At 34.7% G+C, this 18,882-nt stretch overlaps 1 protein-coding gene across 12 annotated transcripts in view; it reads right to left on the minus strand.

Annotated features, from left to right (window-relative positions):
- Window positions 1-18,882, minus strand: part of LOC145693591 (uncharacterized) — a 506,014-nt gene that overhangs the window by 99,508 nt on the left and 387,624 nt on the right. For all 12 annotated transcript variants that reach the window (XM_081769709.1, XM_081769703.1, XM_081769706.1 and 9 more), the window contains 3 exons: window positions 18,742-18,814; window positions 9,519-9,736; window positions 7,342-7,509 (listed from right to left, as the gene is read on the minus strand). In XM_081769709.1, coding sequence (XP_081625835.1) covers window positions 7,342-7,509; window positions 9,519-9,736; window positions 18,742-18,814 — 459 coding nt within the window. The remainder of the gene's footprint in view (window positions 1-7,341; window positions 7,510-9,518; window positions 9,737-18,741; window positions 18,815-18,882) is intronic.

The raw sequence follows: 18,882 nt of genomic DNA on the forward strand, positions 1-18,882 counted from the left end.
GCATCCTGCTCAGGTATTGTCACACGACGCCTACCACTACCTCGGCGCCGCATAGTTTCTCCAGTCTCTCGAAAACGCTTTATCCACTTCTGTGCTGTTCTTGGTAAAACTCCACACCTTTCAGCGGCTTGTGCAGCGCAATAGCCTTCTTGCACTAAAGCAAGAACACGCTCTTTTCTATTCTCAGCCATTTCTGACTTCTACCCTTTTCACGAGTTGCACGTTGAATGAGCACCCCTTTTAGTTGAAGCTATTAAACGACATGCGCAGTTGGTTACTCCAAGAGCTAGTAAGATCGTAGTTTTTATTTGCTAAGAGGCAGAAAACACGTTATTTCGATATATGTTGTTTGACTACAAGGGAGCACTTCACAACTGATTACTGAGTGATAAGATCTGTGGTATTCTGTTCAACTTTCCTTTAGGCAATTTTAAACGTAATAGACAATATTTGTCTGACCTTGTCAGTGCCTGAGGCAGAAGACAAAATCAATGAAAATGTTTTCAACATAACATTTTCGATTTATGTTTATCTCCTATCCGTTTTTGTTACGATTGCCTCCTTTAGAAATATCAGCTCTCTTATTTTTTGCCCCTATAAGGAAATGCTATTGCGGTTTTCCAACGTTCAATATTTTTGGCAAAATTAACACTTTCAAATAAAGCTAAACAAGCATATGTTTCACAGTATGTAAAGTTCTACAATATGTAAAGTTCTACTTTCCAGTTAGGCAACATTCCTTCAAAAAATTGCAACTATAGTTTGCATCTCAAGTAATAGGGTAAATGTGCCAGTAGTCGACCATTTAAGGAGATTTTCAACTTTGTTAAAGTATAAAAAAATCATTTTTTACTAATAACTTTTACTGCATATGTCATTAGAAAGAACAGTGTTTAAATTTTACGTTTGTGTAGCTCGCATAGGAAATCTTTTATACATAATTACACAGGAAAAAGAAAATACCAGAAACCCTGAAAAAAACAGTAGTCGGCCTATGAAAACCAAAGGTCAGCCATTACTTTAACCAGTACTCAGCCACACTATAGAATTGACTTTTTTAATGGAATTTTAGAGATCAATTAATCAGTAGCAAATTAAGGGACAAATATATTGCACTCAGAGTTCCTACAAAGAAAAACTACGTGGAAAACAGGCCCGCAACTAGAGGGAGCTAGGGGGCCTGGCCCTCCTAAAATTTTCGTGGCCCCTCCAGACCTCAACACAAAAAACACAATTTAGATATGTGTAAGAGATTTTTAATGACTTGCCCCCCCTAACATATCTATGCCCCCCCAAACCTATGTGGCTAGAAGCAGGCCTGGTGGAAAATATATTGCGATACAGGAAAAAAGACTTCTTGTATGATATTTACCATAAACTAAGAAAAATGTGCCTCGGCCTAGACTAGCCTATTTAAAACTAATATATAGGCCTATTTATATTTATATTTACATTGATATTTATATTTAGCTATGACATTAACCCTTTAATATGAAGTTCATTAAGCACATTCAGGACACATAAGCACTTGTTTAGCAGGTTCCTCGTACGATAATACACTGAGGCACGTGCATTTTAAGTGGTACCAGTGATCACAAAAGTGACACCCAATATATTTAAGTGTATCGTTCTCAATATCACTTATGAATTCTTCTTCAGGCCTTAGACGGCATTTCAACAACTTCTTGCGTCTCGTCTTTTTAACTACTAGTGCTACTTGGCTTGACAGTCCTTTTCTTTTTGTTTGACTTAAAAGTTTTCCTTTCTTTTGTATTCTCTCCCTTTTTTATTTTAGACATTCTCTTCTAGTTTTCTTTTCTTTTCATTCTTTACCATCTGATAATTTCTCCATGCTTGGGAGGATACTGCACTTTGAACTTTTTCTCTGGGCACATGTTTGGTAGTTTTGTTTTTGATTGGAGCTAGCCAGAAAAGGTGCTAATCAAAGCCAGATGATATGGAAGTATTTTACGAAGGTTTTCTTTGAATTTCTTCTGAGATCATATGGAGTTATTTCTGGCTCTACTCACTGTAGAAACAGAAGCAGACCTTTCACCTTGCGTCGCTTCAGTACAAGATGCCATAACGGATATGTTGTTTTCCTGGTTTGAGTCAGACGTAACGTCTATTTCTGATATCGAAGATATATTTGTAGGCTCTAGACGGCCAATTGCTAAAATTTGGTATGTTCCAGGACTAAGATATCGAGCATTTCACTAGCAAGTATCTACTGATAGCAGATCGATCCTCTTCGGACAGAACAATAGCCTTATATGTGTTCATTAGTGTAGAATAAGAAGACTCTTTGGATAGAGTATCCTCAACGCACCTGATTGCAAAAACATCTGACACTGAGTCTATTCCAGTAGATGTCTTTGGACTGGTTGAAAGAAACGCTAAATCACGCGTTCTTAAACTGTTAGACATATTTTCCTCACGCTCATACTGAGTTAGAATGTAAATATTTATGATTATTCTGTATTGTTTCGGCAATCAGGCAACTCTAGGAACAGAGCAGATAAGAACAGATAATAATAATAATAATAATAATAATAATAATAATAATAATAATAATAATAATAATAGTTGAAGAGCAATTGCAGCCTTGGAATTAAAAACGTGCAGAAACGTGACATTGTGCGGAGTAATTTAAAAAATAAATCAATTAGATATGGATAACCCTTACTTCCTCATAGCTACCTTAGATTAAAAGACTAAGCTATGATCAGGGTCAAGGGCGTCGATCCTGCTAGGGCCGGGGGGCCCGGGTCCCCAAAGCTTATGTAGGGCGTATGCTTAGGGTAAAATAAATACTCATTACCTGTCCTTTTTAAATTTTAGAGAAATAATTCAGACCAGCCATAAATCCTTAAGAGACTTCATCCCGGCGAAATTAAAATACCGCTAATTTTACAGTAACTATGTGATATCTTCAAATAGATAAAAGATAATTGAAATGTGGAACAAGAGCGCCCTAGACAATATTATTTTGCGTGAGGTACCGTTATCATAAGTCACCTAGTGGCTTTCCGTTTTCAGCTGTTTAGAAACGCGAAAATAAATGCCGATTTTCAAAATGGCTCGAAATCGAAAGCAGATAAGTGAGTCGTGATAACGGTTTCTTATGTAAAATAATATTGTCTAGGGCGCTCTTGTTCCACATTTCGATTTTCTTTTATCTATTTTAAGATATCACATAATTACTGTAAAATTAGCGGTATTTTAATTTCGCCGGGATGAAGACTCCCTCAGTTCTAGAAAAATACAAGAATTGAAATGGTTACAATACCAGACTGATATTAAAGTACGGGACAAAAATAAACGACCAACATCGTCATAAGTTTTAATGGCATTTTCGATCGTTTAATTTTGTCCCGTACTTTATAACTGTATTATACTTGTATGATGCAATTAGTGACATCATAACAGTTACTTTTTCATTAAATCGTTAGAAAAGTCTTCTACGTATTAGTTAAGTGTCTTAGTTGTATGTCATGTGTCATTTAAATTGAATGAATGATAAGTGGATGACTACTGGAGTATATGTATCCAGTAGTCGTCCGTTGAAAGTAATGGGGGGCTGACCATTGGAAATTGAAGTGAAGAGTCATTTCCAGTAGTCAGCCCCTAATGGCTGACTACCGGAAAACGTTATAAAAAATGCAACTTGTAGTCAGCCCCCCTTATTTCTACGCAATATCTTGTTTTTTATCATAAACCACGAATTTTTGATAAGCTACGATACATTCATGCATAGAAGAAAGCAATAACTCGTACTATTTTACAATAATATAATTTTAACTTAACTTTGAAGTAAAGCTTCTTCCTTATTTTTTTTATTAACAAAATGCGCACTTTGCTCACTTGCATCAGCAGACCTCAAATGATAATTTTCCTTTTCTGCCACGAGGAGTCACACCAGGCCAGAACAAATGAGGTTGAATACTGGAACTCTGATTTAAGTTGTAGTTGATTATTTGTTCGATAACAAGCTACTGTATGTTTATTTAATATGCTTTTTACTGAAAAATGGCTGACTACTGGAGACGGCTGACTTTAGGCACACTTACCCTCCTAACTAACTAACTAATTCTATGGCCTATGGAACCCGGAGGTTCAATGCCGCATTCACAAAAGCTCTCCACTGACTTCTATCCTTAGCTAACTGGATCCAGTTTCTACTTTGTATTCCTATTTCTGCGAGATCCATCTTAATATTGTCCTCCCATCTGCGCCTAGGTCTTCCTAATTATAAGCTCAAGTAATATGTAACATAATAATAATAATAATAATAATAATAATAATAATAATAATAATAATAATAATAATAATATCTTAGTATCAAACTTTAAGCTATTTTTATATGATGCATATATTCATGAAAATAGTCACTACTTGTTATGTACTCATTTGGTGTTCCCTTAGGGTTACTAGGAATTGAAATCAGGATCTCTGACTGTGCAGTCCAGTATGCTAACTGTATGACCACAGAGCACGGATCTGACAAAAAACATTTTCATAACGTTTTGCTACCCCTCCTTTTCCCGTATCGATTAAAGTGCCATCCGTGAAGGAATTGTTTTCAATTCTGAGTGAAATCAGTCACTTTTTTCTGGAGAATCAAAATGTCCAATAAGAAATGGGGGTCCCACTTTAAAATTTTAAAGTTACCCCTACCGCCAAAGGGAATGGGGATAGCGGATTTTGTTTGGTATAATTGAACTATACATATAAAGCAGAAACATATATTCTCATTTTGGGCGTGTGTTTTCAATTTGATATTAACTTAGAAATCTATTTGAACTTTGGTAGTGCTAGCATTTCCATAGCGTCATCTTCGTATACAAACAGATGATGAATAAAAGTGGCAGAGGTTTGAAAGCTGACAGTTTATCTGATTCTGTTTTTATAACCAATTCAAATGTTAAAAATGTAACGTTGTATTTAGAAAAAATAAAATATCCTTATATTGAAAGAAAACCGGACTGGGAACCGAACCGTCAATCATTACTGTAATTTCAAGCGCCTCGCTAAACCCACTTATTTTCTTCTTAATTTACGTCGCGAAAGGCGGCCCCGAAGTTCACTTACCAAAGTCTACTTTCCCCTTATCAGTACTTTCTGTATATTTCCTACTCGGTTATACACGTTTTACAGTAACCTTGAATGATAGGGACACAAACACAGACACGTCGAGAACATTTAAAATTCCAAAAGTTCTCCCACCGGGAATCAAACCCGGTACCCTGTACACCACAGACACACATGCTAGCCACTAGACCACACAGCCAAGTTATAAAGCCAGCGCGTTTTAATAATTCTACTGGAAATGCACGAGATATGCACTTGTAATACATTGAGTGATTTATTCGAGAGAGGCAAAGCACTTTACTTTGAATTCATTTCTTGGTTTCGTTTCTACTGTGTTTATTCTTTGTATTTACTTGAAAAAGCAAATACATTTTTCGCTACGGTGTCCAGAAATACTATTTTAACTGATCATAAAACAGAAATCTTTCGGTGAAATAATATAGGGTAATGTGTGCTATTCTAGTTTCATACCGAGTTCCTTCGTAGCTAAGCGGTTAGCATACGCACCTTTGACGTAAGAGACCCGGTTCGATTCCCGGTGTGAGCTCATGTGGTTCGGATTTCACGCTAATCAGTAGGTAAACGTCTCATATAGCCTCGATGCTGAAAGGGATGTCAAAATCAACTCAACATTATTTTATACCATCAATTGAAGCAAAAGGTAGACGATACTATCCTGTTAAAAACATGCATTTATTTCTTTGGCACATATTACAAAGCATCGGACTATTTGCGACACTTCAAGAAAAAGATGCTTTATGAATATTAAGTCGCTTCAAGCGTTCAAATCGCTTTGTAAAAATCCAGATTATGAATTGCAATAACTTTTTACGTTGTAATTAAAATTACAGCATATATTGTTTTCTATCTCTCTCACATACTTTCTCTCTCTCTCTTTCTTTCTCTATATATACACACCTGTATATTAAAATAGGTATCAGAACATGAATAATTTTCATTTTGGACGTGTGATTTAAGGTTGGTATTCAAATCAGAAAGTTGTTCCCATTATAACAATGTTAACGTTCCTCATTTTAGCGTCTTCGTATATAAATGATGACAGGGTGAACAAATGTAACAGGCTTTGAAACGTGATAGTTCATCTGATTTTTTTTTTCAAGCACTTCAAAGCAGAACTTTATATTTAAAGAAATGTTTCCATGTGTTGAAAAAAATCAAAACTGCCGGGAGGCAGATTCGAACCGCCGCCCTCCGATGCTAGACTTTCAAGAACACTACTAAACACGCTTGACCACCGAGACAATTCATGAAAGAATATGCTGTAATAATGCTCATATATCGCTCCAAGCGCACGTTCACACCTGAAGTTTTAAATAGTCATTTTCTCCCTATATCAGTAATTTCAACTGAAGATATTGACTGATTTTGCATATTGGAACTGTGCATGAAGTGTGAATTGCATATTAAACGCAGAAATACGTAGTTGACTCTTCAGTTCATGTTTCTGTTCAATAGCTTCACATGTTAGTGAGTGTTTCCTAATACCTGTGTCATTTTCCCTCTTTTTTCCCATGGGATATTCTTCGTGTAATTATTTGACACACTAAGGTTTCATAAGATTAAAGGTTTTTTGCTTATAATTTTCTTATTTTGCTTTATTTTTCTCTAAAATAATAAATAATTATGCATTATTACACTGCTTTGTTAAGGAAAGCACAAAGAAGCGATAATATAGTCAGAAAAGCGAGTTATTAATGAAAATGTGGAAGTTACAGTATATGCGAACTTTTTTTTGCGGATGAGGATACGTTGCAAAAGAATAAGTAAACCTGTTCTCGTTCAACCTTACGATATCACCTGTACACACAAAAAACGGAAAAACACTAAAAAATTAGTATTTCTTTCGACTTTTATTTTCTTCTAATTTTTTTTTCTTTCTTTCTTGATCTGAAAATTTCCTAAATTTTTATGGTTTGATAACAAAATTCACGGTTTCAGGGTTGAGTGACCCGGTGTCTAAAGAAGTTACCAGCATTTATGAAGAATTTAATATATATATATATATATATATATATATATATATATATATATATATATATATATATATATATATATATGTGTGTGTGTGTGTGTGTGTATATTTGTTGACACTCTTAGTACAATAACTAAAATTTGTAACAATCCTCTCTGTCTCTTTGGGAACCTGAGATTTAAATGGATAATTAGTATATTCCACACCAGTTGCAAGTCCTAATGTACAATACTCAAAATTTTGACGAAATTCCTTACCTGACGTTTCTGATCTGGAGTGGTTATAATATCCGAACCTCTAATGTTAGAAATAACAATATCCGTGATTTGTTGCTCTGGACTCTCTGTTGAATCATTTTCACGTTCCAGTAGCTTTTGCCTCCGAACGGCTACTTTGTGCTCTTTCACTTTATGTTGAAGAAGTAGCTGAAAAATAATTACACATATGAATGGAAAAATGATATCTTTAAGTTTTACGTACCACGTATATGCCGGCTACGCTAAAGGAGACGATGATGATGAGAAATGAATGAAACGGTGGAATGAAGTGAAAGGAAACGGGAGAACGAGAAAACCCACGCATACGGTGTTTGTCAACCACAAAGCTCACTTGACGCGAGTTGGGATCGAATCAAAGACCCCATGCACCAGAGGTGAACGCTCTATCACTGAGCCCCCGCACATATCAATGGAATATGCTGTCTAATCTATCTTGCTGGTTTGTTTACTTATGAGTAGGGGCACAAGTTTTTCGCACTAAGAATTTGAAAATTTCGCGTTTCATCTTTCATATTTCGCGTTTTGTCGTATTTTCCAAATAAAGTTTCGCATTGTGTAGCTTTTGTGGAAAAGGTATTCCCTGACAATTTTACAACTGTTCCTTTTATTCATAGATCACTACAGAAATAAACCATTAATTACTTAAAACGAAATACACTGAATATATATATATATATATATATATTTAAAATCAAACTGAAGGAAAAGCAGTAACTAACGCGCAATATCTTCTCTATAGCAGTGTCCGAATACCCAAAATGCATCGTTCATGCCACGTTCTACCGTTCCGTCAGCGGAAAACAGACGTTTTTAAGTTAATGAAAACGTATTTTTAAAATTTCGCGTTATTTCGCGTATTATTAGAAGTTTCGCGCAAAACTGCCAATTTCGCGTTTTATCGCGCAACGGAAACCAATGAAAATACATATAGAACACCATAAAACGTCAAGAAACTGAAAATTACTTAATTCTGAAGTATTTCGTTTTATCGCGCATTGCGAAAAACTCGTGCCTCTACTTACGAGTTGATACAACAAATTTCTCACACCCTAAGTAACCAACCATTTCTTAAGAGTATGAAAAACGATTAACTTCTTCTGTTATGTACAGGATGTCCATTAAATATGTCTTTCTAATGCTTCTCTTTTTCTTTTCAGGTCTAATTAGTGCTTTACGTTAACATTTATTTTATGTTAATGGTTACTTATTATTTTCTTCAACAGCCAAATATTTTATCAATTAAAAAGGTGCATAACTCTATACCAATTACTACTAGCTTAAATCATTGCAAAAACTGTCCAGGACTTGAGATGATTTTCCTCTGACCAAAGATCAGTTCTGAAAACCACGCGCCTAAGTAATACAAAACCAATTTGATACATGGCCTTCAATTGTAGTAGTTACAAGTATAAAAAATACAAGCGTCCTCAGTCTACAAGCGATCTCTCAAAGAAACAGCAAGTACAGACAAAGCAACAGTGTGTGCTTTATGTCCATTTACCTATCTTGTAATTTGAACACTGAAATACTACCTGTCCACTTCTCTGGATGAATCTATTCATGAGTCAATCATGTTAAGGTTCAAGGTAAACTGAAAACTTTGGACTTTACAACGAATTTATGATAATTTGTTTTTAATCCATCCAAACACAGAAAAATCAGAACTACTGTGATTTAAAAAAAAAAAAAATTACTAACGTTAAAAAACAAGGCGCTACACTCATATTTCTAGTTGCAATGACGCCTGGGGTTTTCCGAACCTTGAAACTATACATACACATACGTCAAGCTATTTCACATGTCAACAAGACAGGTGGAAAAACATTCGAAAAAATTTACAGCAACTAGTCGCCTTTAAAACAATCGAAACACTATACTACATTTTTATCAGAGAAATTAGCATTTGAGACCATTTACGACGTTATTTTAAAGTTGCTTAAAAAATACATGAATAATATTTCTTTAATACGTCATCAAACATACAGTATTGTCTATGATTACAGATCCAGTATGCATAGGTACTTCGATGCAACAATGTTTCTATTAATTTCTATTAATTTTACACACGCATGTTAAAATAATAATAATAATAATAATAATAATAATAATAATAATAATAATAATAATAATAATAATAATAATAAAAGAGAACCCACCTTTTCTGTTGTGAATTTCTCTTTGCAGAAGTGACATTGAAATGACTTATCCCCTCTCCAAGGGGATGGTTTATAATGTTCCATTAAATGCCTGGCGAATGACACGACCCGAGATTCTTCAGCGTTACACAATTTACATTTCCAGGTATCTGTCACTTTACGGGCCCCCAGATGACGAGCAGGCAGCTGTTCTACAATCTTCTCTGTAACTTCTCGATCTATGGAAACAGCAAATAAATCATGGTTAATAAATATTTAAATTAATACCGTATTTAATCACGTTCAAGCCATTTCTTTCCATTGAACACAAACTTTATTTGATTATCTTGTCCCGTCTTGTTTGAGCGTTCTTCCCCGGGTACATTTTTAGCTTATTTACCCATCTTAAAGTGCCGTTAAAGAAAGTTGCCGTCTGACAATTGGAATGAATACGTAGGTACTTTTGCCATAGGCTCTAAAATAGAAACACCAGCTCAAGCAACAATGGACCTGAACGATAAAAAAATATTTTAACTTTATGGTTTAATTTGGGGATGATTGCGAGATAAATGAAATTGTATAGTTCAAACTAGAGTGAATGATTTTATGTGTATCTTTGTGAATAGTTTATGCACTGCATGACCCGCGTAACACAACCCAAGACTTAATGATGAAGCGTACTCTATTTCCAGGAAATAGGCTATAATTCCAACTCCAGTCCTGATTCGTGGTCGTTGTCGGTTTCGGAGCAAAGATGTGGCTAATAGTTCCTTACTAGTTTATTCTGAGATCGAATGCCGATCACCTTATGTATCAGCGGCAATAAACTTGAGCTATAAGTTCTAGTAGCGAGTAATGTATACTTTTTCACTTCTAGAAATCATCAGGCTTTGATCTAAGTTAAAGACTAAGTCTGTCACTATTCCATTTCCAGCGATACAGTGGAAGTGTCGACAAGCCACTGAATCCTACTGAGGCTAAGCTTCATGAATAATGACATGGAGTGTGGGTCGTCTATCCTCTGAGTCGTACTGGTGTTATCCTATCAAGATTATCAAGGTTGATAATCTTGATCTGTGAAATGACGTAACGTCACGCACAGTACGACGGCTATTTTAAGACGGGTTCCAGCTCCAGAATAATTTTCAGAATTTAGAAAATAAGGAAGAAATATGTCTGTACCAGCTTTGCATAATGAGATCCGTCGTTATGTAAGCACAACTATCCTCAGCACATAGACCGAATTCAGACATGATTGTATGACAATTCTTTACAAAACATTTGGTAATGTTTTTTGCTGCTAAATTAAAATTTACTCCAAATAAAACTTAAGATTGGTTCTACCACAAGAGGGACAATATAAAACGTTTAACAAGTCACATTTCTATAATCGTAATAGTATGACAGGATGAACTGATTGGTTGGTTAGATTGAGTTCAGCGTCCCTTTCGGCACCGAGGCTATACGTGACGTGGACCAACAGGGTAAGGTGAAATCCGAATCATCGTAGAGGATTCAAATTTCAAAGCTTTCCCTCAGGGAATCAAACTCCGGATCCCGTGGATTAAAGGGACCCAAGTGCTTGCCACTAGACCAGTGGGGAGGGCAACAGGATGATTTGTAACGTATGATTTGCAAACAATAAATATACGACATGCATTTAAGTTATAACATCTCCATTTTTTTTCTCAGGACTGGTAACAAACTGAAGCGTGCTATTTGTTTTAAAATACGCGAGCATTCATTGCCAATGCGTGACAGTGATGACTGTTTTTGATACTTATGATACTCTACAAGAACAGCGTATAATCATTCGTTTTCTCCATTTGCGTGCGTGACACTGCTTGAAATTCATTGCCAGTTGAGTGAGACACGTGATGATGGTGTCATGGATGAGTCTAATGCGCGTTAGTGGGGTGATAGTTGAAAGGCAGAACGTCGTGTGACAACAAACCAAGACAATCTCGGCCTCGCACAAGCCGGTCTGACATGATCGAACGAGTGAGGAAAGTTGTTTTGAAGGTTTCACCGAATGCGTGTGGAACACATCGCCTCCAAAAGTGGAACTTCCGTAGGATCTGTAAACATAATCGTGAATAAAGATCTGAAAATTCGTAAAGTGTCCTTCAGGTGGGTGCCACAAATACTGACGGACGACACAAGGCCGCGCGCGTGGCATGTTGTTAGGCAAATGTTGACGCGACTTTTGGCTGTTTCCAACGATAAGACACTCTCTGTGGTCACACATTCACTAGCAATGTCGCTATTGCATTAGCGATTTTCCAGGGGTCAAAACAAGACTCCTGAAGAAGTGTTCGTTGCGGCCATGGATTCATAACGTCGTGAATAGTGTGTACGGATGGAGGGAGATTATGTCGAGAACTGAGACAAGTTTCATAGGTTTCGTGTAATCAGTTAGTGAGGAAAAAAAGTGTTATAACTTGAATGCATCTTACAATAGTACTTGGAAAGAAGATTCAACATTCAAGTACAAGCAACAACATGGTTAGCGGCCATGGTTGTCTAGAACGAATCCTAGTTTCACGATTATGCCCTTTAGGCTAAGGGATCACACCGATGAACTACATAATGCTGCAAAGAGCAGCCAACTATTGGATAAGAAAAGAAGACAAAGGGAAGATAAGAGAAATTTTTGATAAAGATCTAAAAAGACGAAAAGGAAATTAACGACGGCCTATTACAACTTTGGAACAAACAATGACAGGAATATAATGGAGCACAACGTTACATAGAATTTTTCCTAATATCTTCGAAGATTGAGAATACACCATTTAAATCCAACTTACGGACTGGTATATTATCTATCAGGACATGTACCTTATGAGCAATATCTTTACAGAATTAAATCAAATCGCAACTCAATCTGTGAATGTGGAGAGAGGGAACTGTGGTGCCCACTATTAGAAGAAACATTAGAATTAAGAACACAGATTAAAAAAAAAAAAAAAAAAAACCGCTAGAAGAAATATTAAGAATAAAGCAAGATTGTCTAATACTGGAAGCAAAAGGTTGTTTCAAAATGTTATTTCTTTTTGTTGTTTTGTCCAAATCTCTTGTTTTGATTTCGCGTCCCCCTTCCCCTTTTCTTTTTCCTGTCGCAATGATGATAATTCGCTGGTTTTGGATGCTCGACGCACCAGCTCACAGTAACGCAGCTGAGCGAATGTAAAAGTCTCTGTACACCATTTACCACATTTTTAATAAGGTTTCACTATAACAACATGCTGTTCCGCCGTACAGCGCTTCAATCCTACCCGTACAGAAAACAGATGACGATCATGTGGTATTCGGTTCTCCGAGACTATTAATCACAAAGACAACAGATGAAAATCGTGGAACGTTCAGTGCTGCCAACTTACTAGAACGGAAATGGCGGGCATTTCAAAAGTTGCACTATTTATGGTACACCCTTTTTAAGGACATGAAGAACAAAAATCTAAAACCACGTGTTAAGGTTTTCCTGCCAACATTTGTCTATAACACGCAGAAATCATTTTCGTTAAAAATGAGAATGTTTGGTATAGCTCGGAAGACTTTTTTTTTTTTAAATCCAAGCTTGACACTTGCTAACAGCAGGATAAAAGACAATTATTATAACTTCTCACGATAATTAATAGTAAAAAAAAAAAAAAAAAAAATGGATAAGGGATTTTGGATAAAAATAATTTAATATTTTAAAAAATACAACTATTGTTGTAACAATATTCTTTTATAACCATAGCAGCACTTCATTCATTTATTTCCATTTTCTTTAGGCTTACACTTAACACTTTCTTTTAAATTTCCTTACTTTCTCATCTTCCACAATCCTCTACACATATACATATTAGCATCCTTCTACTTCATCATTCTCTGCCCCCTTTTTCACCCTGAAAATAACAAATTCTTTGGTAAAGTATCGCAGCAAAATCTTTGGGATTGAAAGAATACCAAAGGGTTTGCGTCGTGAAATACCAAGGTATTTGTTAGAATTCCCTCACCCTTCATCTCATCATCACCCACTAGCAAGTTACTTGATAAAGTATCGCAGCAAAATCTTTGGCATTAAAGGAATTCCAAAGGGTTTGCTAAGTGAAATATCAAGGAATTTGCTAGAATCTGGTTCTCCGGCGTAAGATTGTATGGTGCATATGATCTTACGTCCCTCTCCAGTCAAAAGTAGGCCCTCACAGAGGTAGAGACCTTGACGAGGTTGTGGGGCTTTAAACCAACATCTGCCTGCACCAAACTTCTTACTTTGTTATGAATGGAAAATAACATCTTGTACTTTTCTTTGCAGGTGTACAAGAAGTCCAGAAATATTTTAACCAAATATTAGTTATGGATTTAACAACAACTGCATACAGCAAACCTTTATTGAACAGTAGAAATATACTTATTTGGAAGTTACGAGATGAAATTAGTTAATCTATAAGCTTGTAACTTTTCTGAGGAGACCCTTAAACAAAGAAAAAATACTAACATCTACTACAACAAAGCTTCGGATGGTTGAAAGAAACAACAATCAGAATACGAAAGAATGATTCAAAAATAGACACACCAGGGGAAAACAGTAGCAGAACTATGTGCTCTGACATTTTTGTCTAGAATTGGCAGAGTGAAATGTTCAGAAAATCTCACTTTCGGAAAGGTAAATTTTGTTACCTAGATTTGTGGCAGAGAGCAAGACCTTTTGGAAACAAATACACTATAGCCCACATCTTCATGCGTCAACTATAGTTTGAGAGTGTTTGAGAGAAACGACCCAATTTGTTCTCGAATTGATAAGAAAAATAAGGTATTCATGAAACCATTAGTTTCGTTAAGTTAGCAACACTGATAGAAAGTGCTTCGTAGGTGGCAGCACCATTTTTCAAACCTCTTGCTTCTAGTTCTAGTGGTACATGTTAATGTGATGTGTTAAAAATATCGTTTGAAGTAGGTAAACAGCATACTTGTGCACCGTAAAAAAGTCTACACTGTTGTGCAAGATTCTTTGGAAACGCTGTCAGAAGATTAATACTGACGTGTGACGTGTTGAAACTATTTTATCTTGTTAAATAACTATAAACAGGGAACTTGTGCATTGTAAAGATAGTTTAAAAACTCATTCCTTAAAATCAAGTATTGTTGACGGCAATAGTAGTAATGTGTTCTGTAACATTTGTGAGCAGTGTACATTAAGATCGCACCGAAGAACTAGTACTCCCACTGTTAGTAAGGCCTATTCTATCAGCTTCAAGTATGAGGTTGGTCACCAAGATGGGCACAACACATACGTTGTCTGTCTTCAGTCTCCCTTAGAGCGTGGTTAAATGGAAAAAAGAATCCCATTTTCTGTCTCTATGATTTGGTGGGAAGCAAGAGATCATGTACCTGACTGTTACCTCTGCTTGATATATGTTGCTGGACACACTCATAAATCGAAGCACTCTCTCATGGGCCATTCTCATTTGACTCCGACACACTATGTCCTATCGCATTCAACATTCAAAATTTAATTTATCCAGTTTCTATTTTAGGGGTAGACAGGATAGCTGCTGTTAATGCTTGGAACAGAATTAATGAAGAAATATATCTCAGAGTTACTTGAAAATAATATAAAAGTTACCAATTTTGTCACATAAGTTACCTGTCTCAATAGCATTTTCAAAGTTTGAAGTAGTTATTCTGCATTGACAAGCGTGAGATGCAAAACAAGACATTATGACCGTAATCAGAAGTTTACATAGAAATGAAATATATATATATATATATATATATATATATATATATATATATATATATATATATATATAAAATCATTTTTCTTAGTGAGTATCTTTGTTAATTTTCAGAAAAAGAAACTTCTGCCCTGGAATTGTCTATCATTTAAGTTACTCTCTCGTTTTATGAATTTCCAACGTTTTATGAATTTGGAAGGTTTCGAAACACCATCTGGATTGGTTAGTTTTGTTCTGTGAATGTTTCATGCTTCAGTTTAAGCAATGCTGCTGATGGTTGTGATAGGCTTTCGATCTTGTGTAAGGAAACACGTATATGAATGTTTAAATAAGTTTAATATATGTCACGTAGGTTACCAATATTTCAAGATTGTTCATGTTGCAATAATAATAATAATAATAATAATAATAATAATAATAATAATAATAATAATAATAATAATAATAATAATAATAATAATAATAATAATAATAATAAATAATAATAATAATAATAATAAATAATATTATTATTATTATTATTATTATTATTATTATTATTATTATTATTATTATTATTATTATTATTATTATTATTATTATTATTATTATAGTATATTCTGAAGAGCTGGCCTATCGTTTTTAAGATATTAAAAGAGATAACATGCAAAGTTAGTAATATGATCAGTTTTTATTCACAAAATGTCACATACATTACTGTCACATATATTACCAAATTTCTCAGTAACTTATGTGACTTCAAAGAACGCCTTTGTCATAGAATATCAATTATTCCATCAATAATTGAACGTATCATTCACTTACTTCCATTTTTTCTATAGCACAATGATATAAATAAACTCCAAAGAGACGAATAATTTTCTTTTTTATTGTAATGAAACTGCACATCTATTGATAGACTTGCGTCTGCAATAAAATTTGTTGGATTGGCTTACGAACTATTCTTTTTTTAAATATAAAAATTCAGTTTTCTGATTTCTTTAACTGAACTACTACGGTACTGAAATTATTCAACGCAATAGCTCATTTGGTGCAAAAGTTAAAATAAGTTATTTTTTGTATGTTTTAAATCAAATGTTGGTCACATTCTTAAACATGATTTTCTTGTGGACCATTTCATCATATATATATATATATATATATATATATATATATTTATTTTAGTAAATGTATCAAGTACAGGGAAGATTATTTAAAACATTATTATTTTTTTATAAAGAACATAAATTTTTCCGCACACTTGGCATATTTTATCTGCAAATAGGTAGATACTGCAAAGGAAGACAATGGGATATTTCATAGTGCAGTCTGGTGATAAGTGTTTTAGTGCGCAGAACTTAATTTTCTTCTCTTTCAATTACAGAATCATGACTCTTACAGCACCTACAAAAACAACGGAGACACAGAGAAAGAATCAATGCTGATGCAGGAAAGAGGTCAGAATACCTACGAAAAATTAGGTAAAGAGCTAAAGTAAGAAGAGATCTTAAAATTGAAAAATCAATCAAAGACTTTACTGATCGAGCAAAGCGTCAGCGTCGGAAGGAATGGCGAGAACATGAATGAAGATCTAGAGAAAACGGTAAAAATACCAGGGTGTCTACTAAAATTCCAAAATGAAATTTCGTGACTTTTCCGTGAACTTTTCTTTCCCAAACCATAAAATGTAGGAATATTCTTAAGAGCGAATTTGGTTGAGAACTGGGCCGAAGTTTCACAATAGAAGCATGCTTTGCTTGTGATTTGGTACCCTCTAAAGCCGACCACAGACATTTTTAGTGGTGAATTTTGACGTTTTATAGAACAAAATTTTCCAGTATATACTTATATTCGTACAGATAAAAAAAATCGTGACCCAAAAGCTCAATTTCGTGACTTTTTCTTGACTTTCATGACCGTTTCCTGTTTTCGTGACCTTTTTAATGACTTTCGTGACCGATAGATACTCTGAATACCCTCCGAGCTTTTAAAGCCAGCAACTTCATTTACCTCTCCAGACTCTCCATTAACAGGTCCTTTTCAAGGAAATCAGGAATGGGATAGAAAACTGGCAACAGAAGAAGAGGAAGACATAAAGTGAAGAGAGACCGAAGTAAAGCTTATCGTATTAAAAAAGCTTGAAGAAGCCTTACGTGTCTAAAAAGCGTGCTGAGAAATATCGAAAGAAATATAACAGACTTAAGAAAAACGAATAGAAAGTATCAAGATCAAAACAAGTGGACAACAGCAAGGACAATCCTGATGGTATGGGAGCAGCTATCAAACGAATTGCTGACAATTTTGTTTGCCGAAGGAAGATCTACCAAATGCAAGGATTTTGTATGAGAAAGTAAAAGAGCTTAGTACTGTTGAAATGCACTTCATAAATTCCTCAGATATAGTTGAAATAGAGAAACTGAACTAAGAGGAAAATGTTCAACCTATCAAAGGCATAAGGAAACTTCATCAAAGTTATTTTTCACAAAGACCTTTGCGTGTGTCTTAAAAGGAAGAAGTCCGTCGAGTTGTTGCAAGAAACTGCCTATTGTGTGCAAACGTTATGGATTAAAAGATGTCTTTCCGAAAAAATCTGAGCGTATTTGTGAAGCTCGCTCTTCTGAGAAATCATCGTTATGGTAATCTGACGAAAACTCATGGGTGGTATGAAATATGGCAAATGCATATTATTCTGGAATTGTAACAAATTCTGATGAAACTGGATGTAAAGTGAACGTACTACTGTGTTGGTAAACATAGATTTGTATGGTATCTCGTTGAGGAATAAGATGTAGTACGAAAATGAAAATGAAAGAGAAAAAAATTTCCATTCCAAAACAACTTTAGCAAAAGGGTACTTTCTGTTGACAAATGTATCTGGACAACTACTAGAGTAATACGTTATAAAATGTTCTTATCTTCCCTATGTTTGTCAGCATATTTTTTATTTTTTATTCAATTTTGCACATTTTAAATTTCAAATAATTTTACCATTTTTTAAAGTATTTAACAAAATGGGATATATTTCTGCAGAATAATTCACTTGAAATAGAAGGTCACCTATTTCACAGAATGTTTATTTGACATGTACGTACTTTCACCAACAAAAGTATCTCCCTCCCCCTGAGTGCTCTAATTCCATTACTTGGGGTCCAGATAATTTGCAGTTTGTAAAACGCCAGGACAGATGCAACTCAACTTACACGTAACTTTCCTCAGCACTGACAGCAGTTGGTAGACTGAGTCAGATCTTTATGCAATTAAAAATGTAAGTAGATGACGCATGAAACAGTTCTCCATTCTGATATGATTCTCTATGTTTTTTGCTGGTGGCTGCACTATTACTAAACTGAATATGTAAAAACACCAACATATAAAAATGCAATCAAAATCATGTATATTAACGGAATAAATTAGAAGCAAAGTAGTTCAACATCACAGCATTTATATTCATTAGACAAAACAAGGAAAAAATTAAATTTACATACCTTAGTTTTAATTCTAGTTAAGAATAATGGTAAAATGACCAAAAAAGCGATACTTACTAAGAAGCATTTCATGGAAAATCTTCTTATCCTTAGTTTTTGACTCATACACATGGTCATTGGAAGAATTCGTCTACGAAACAAAAGTAAATATTAAAATGGCAGATTATATAAGGAAATACAAAACGGGACTATTCTACC

Source organism: Thermobia domestica, chromosome 8, assembly GCF_964235325.1.
Source record: "Thermobia domestica chromosome 8, izTheDome1.hap1.1, whole genome shotgun sequence".
Lineage (NCBI taxonomy): Eukaryota > Metazoa > Arthropoda > Insecta > Zygentoma > Lepismatidae > Thermobia > Thermobia domestica.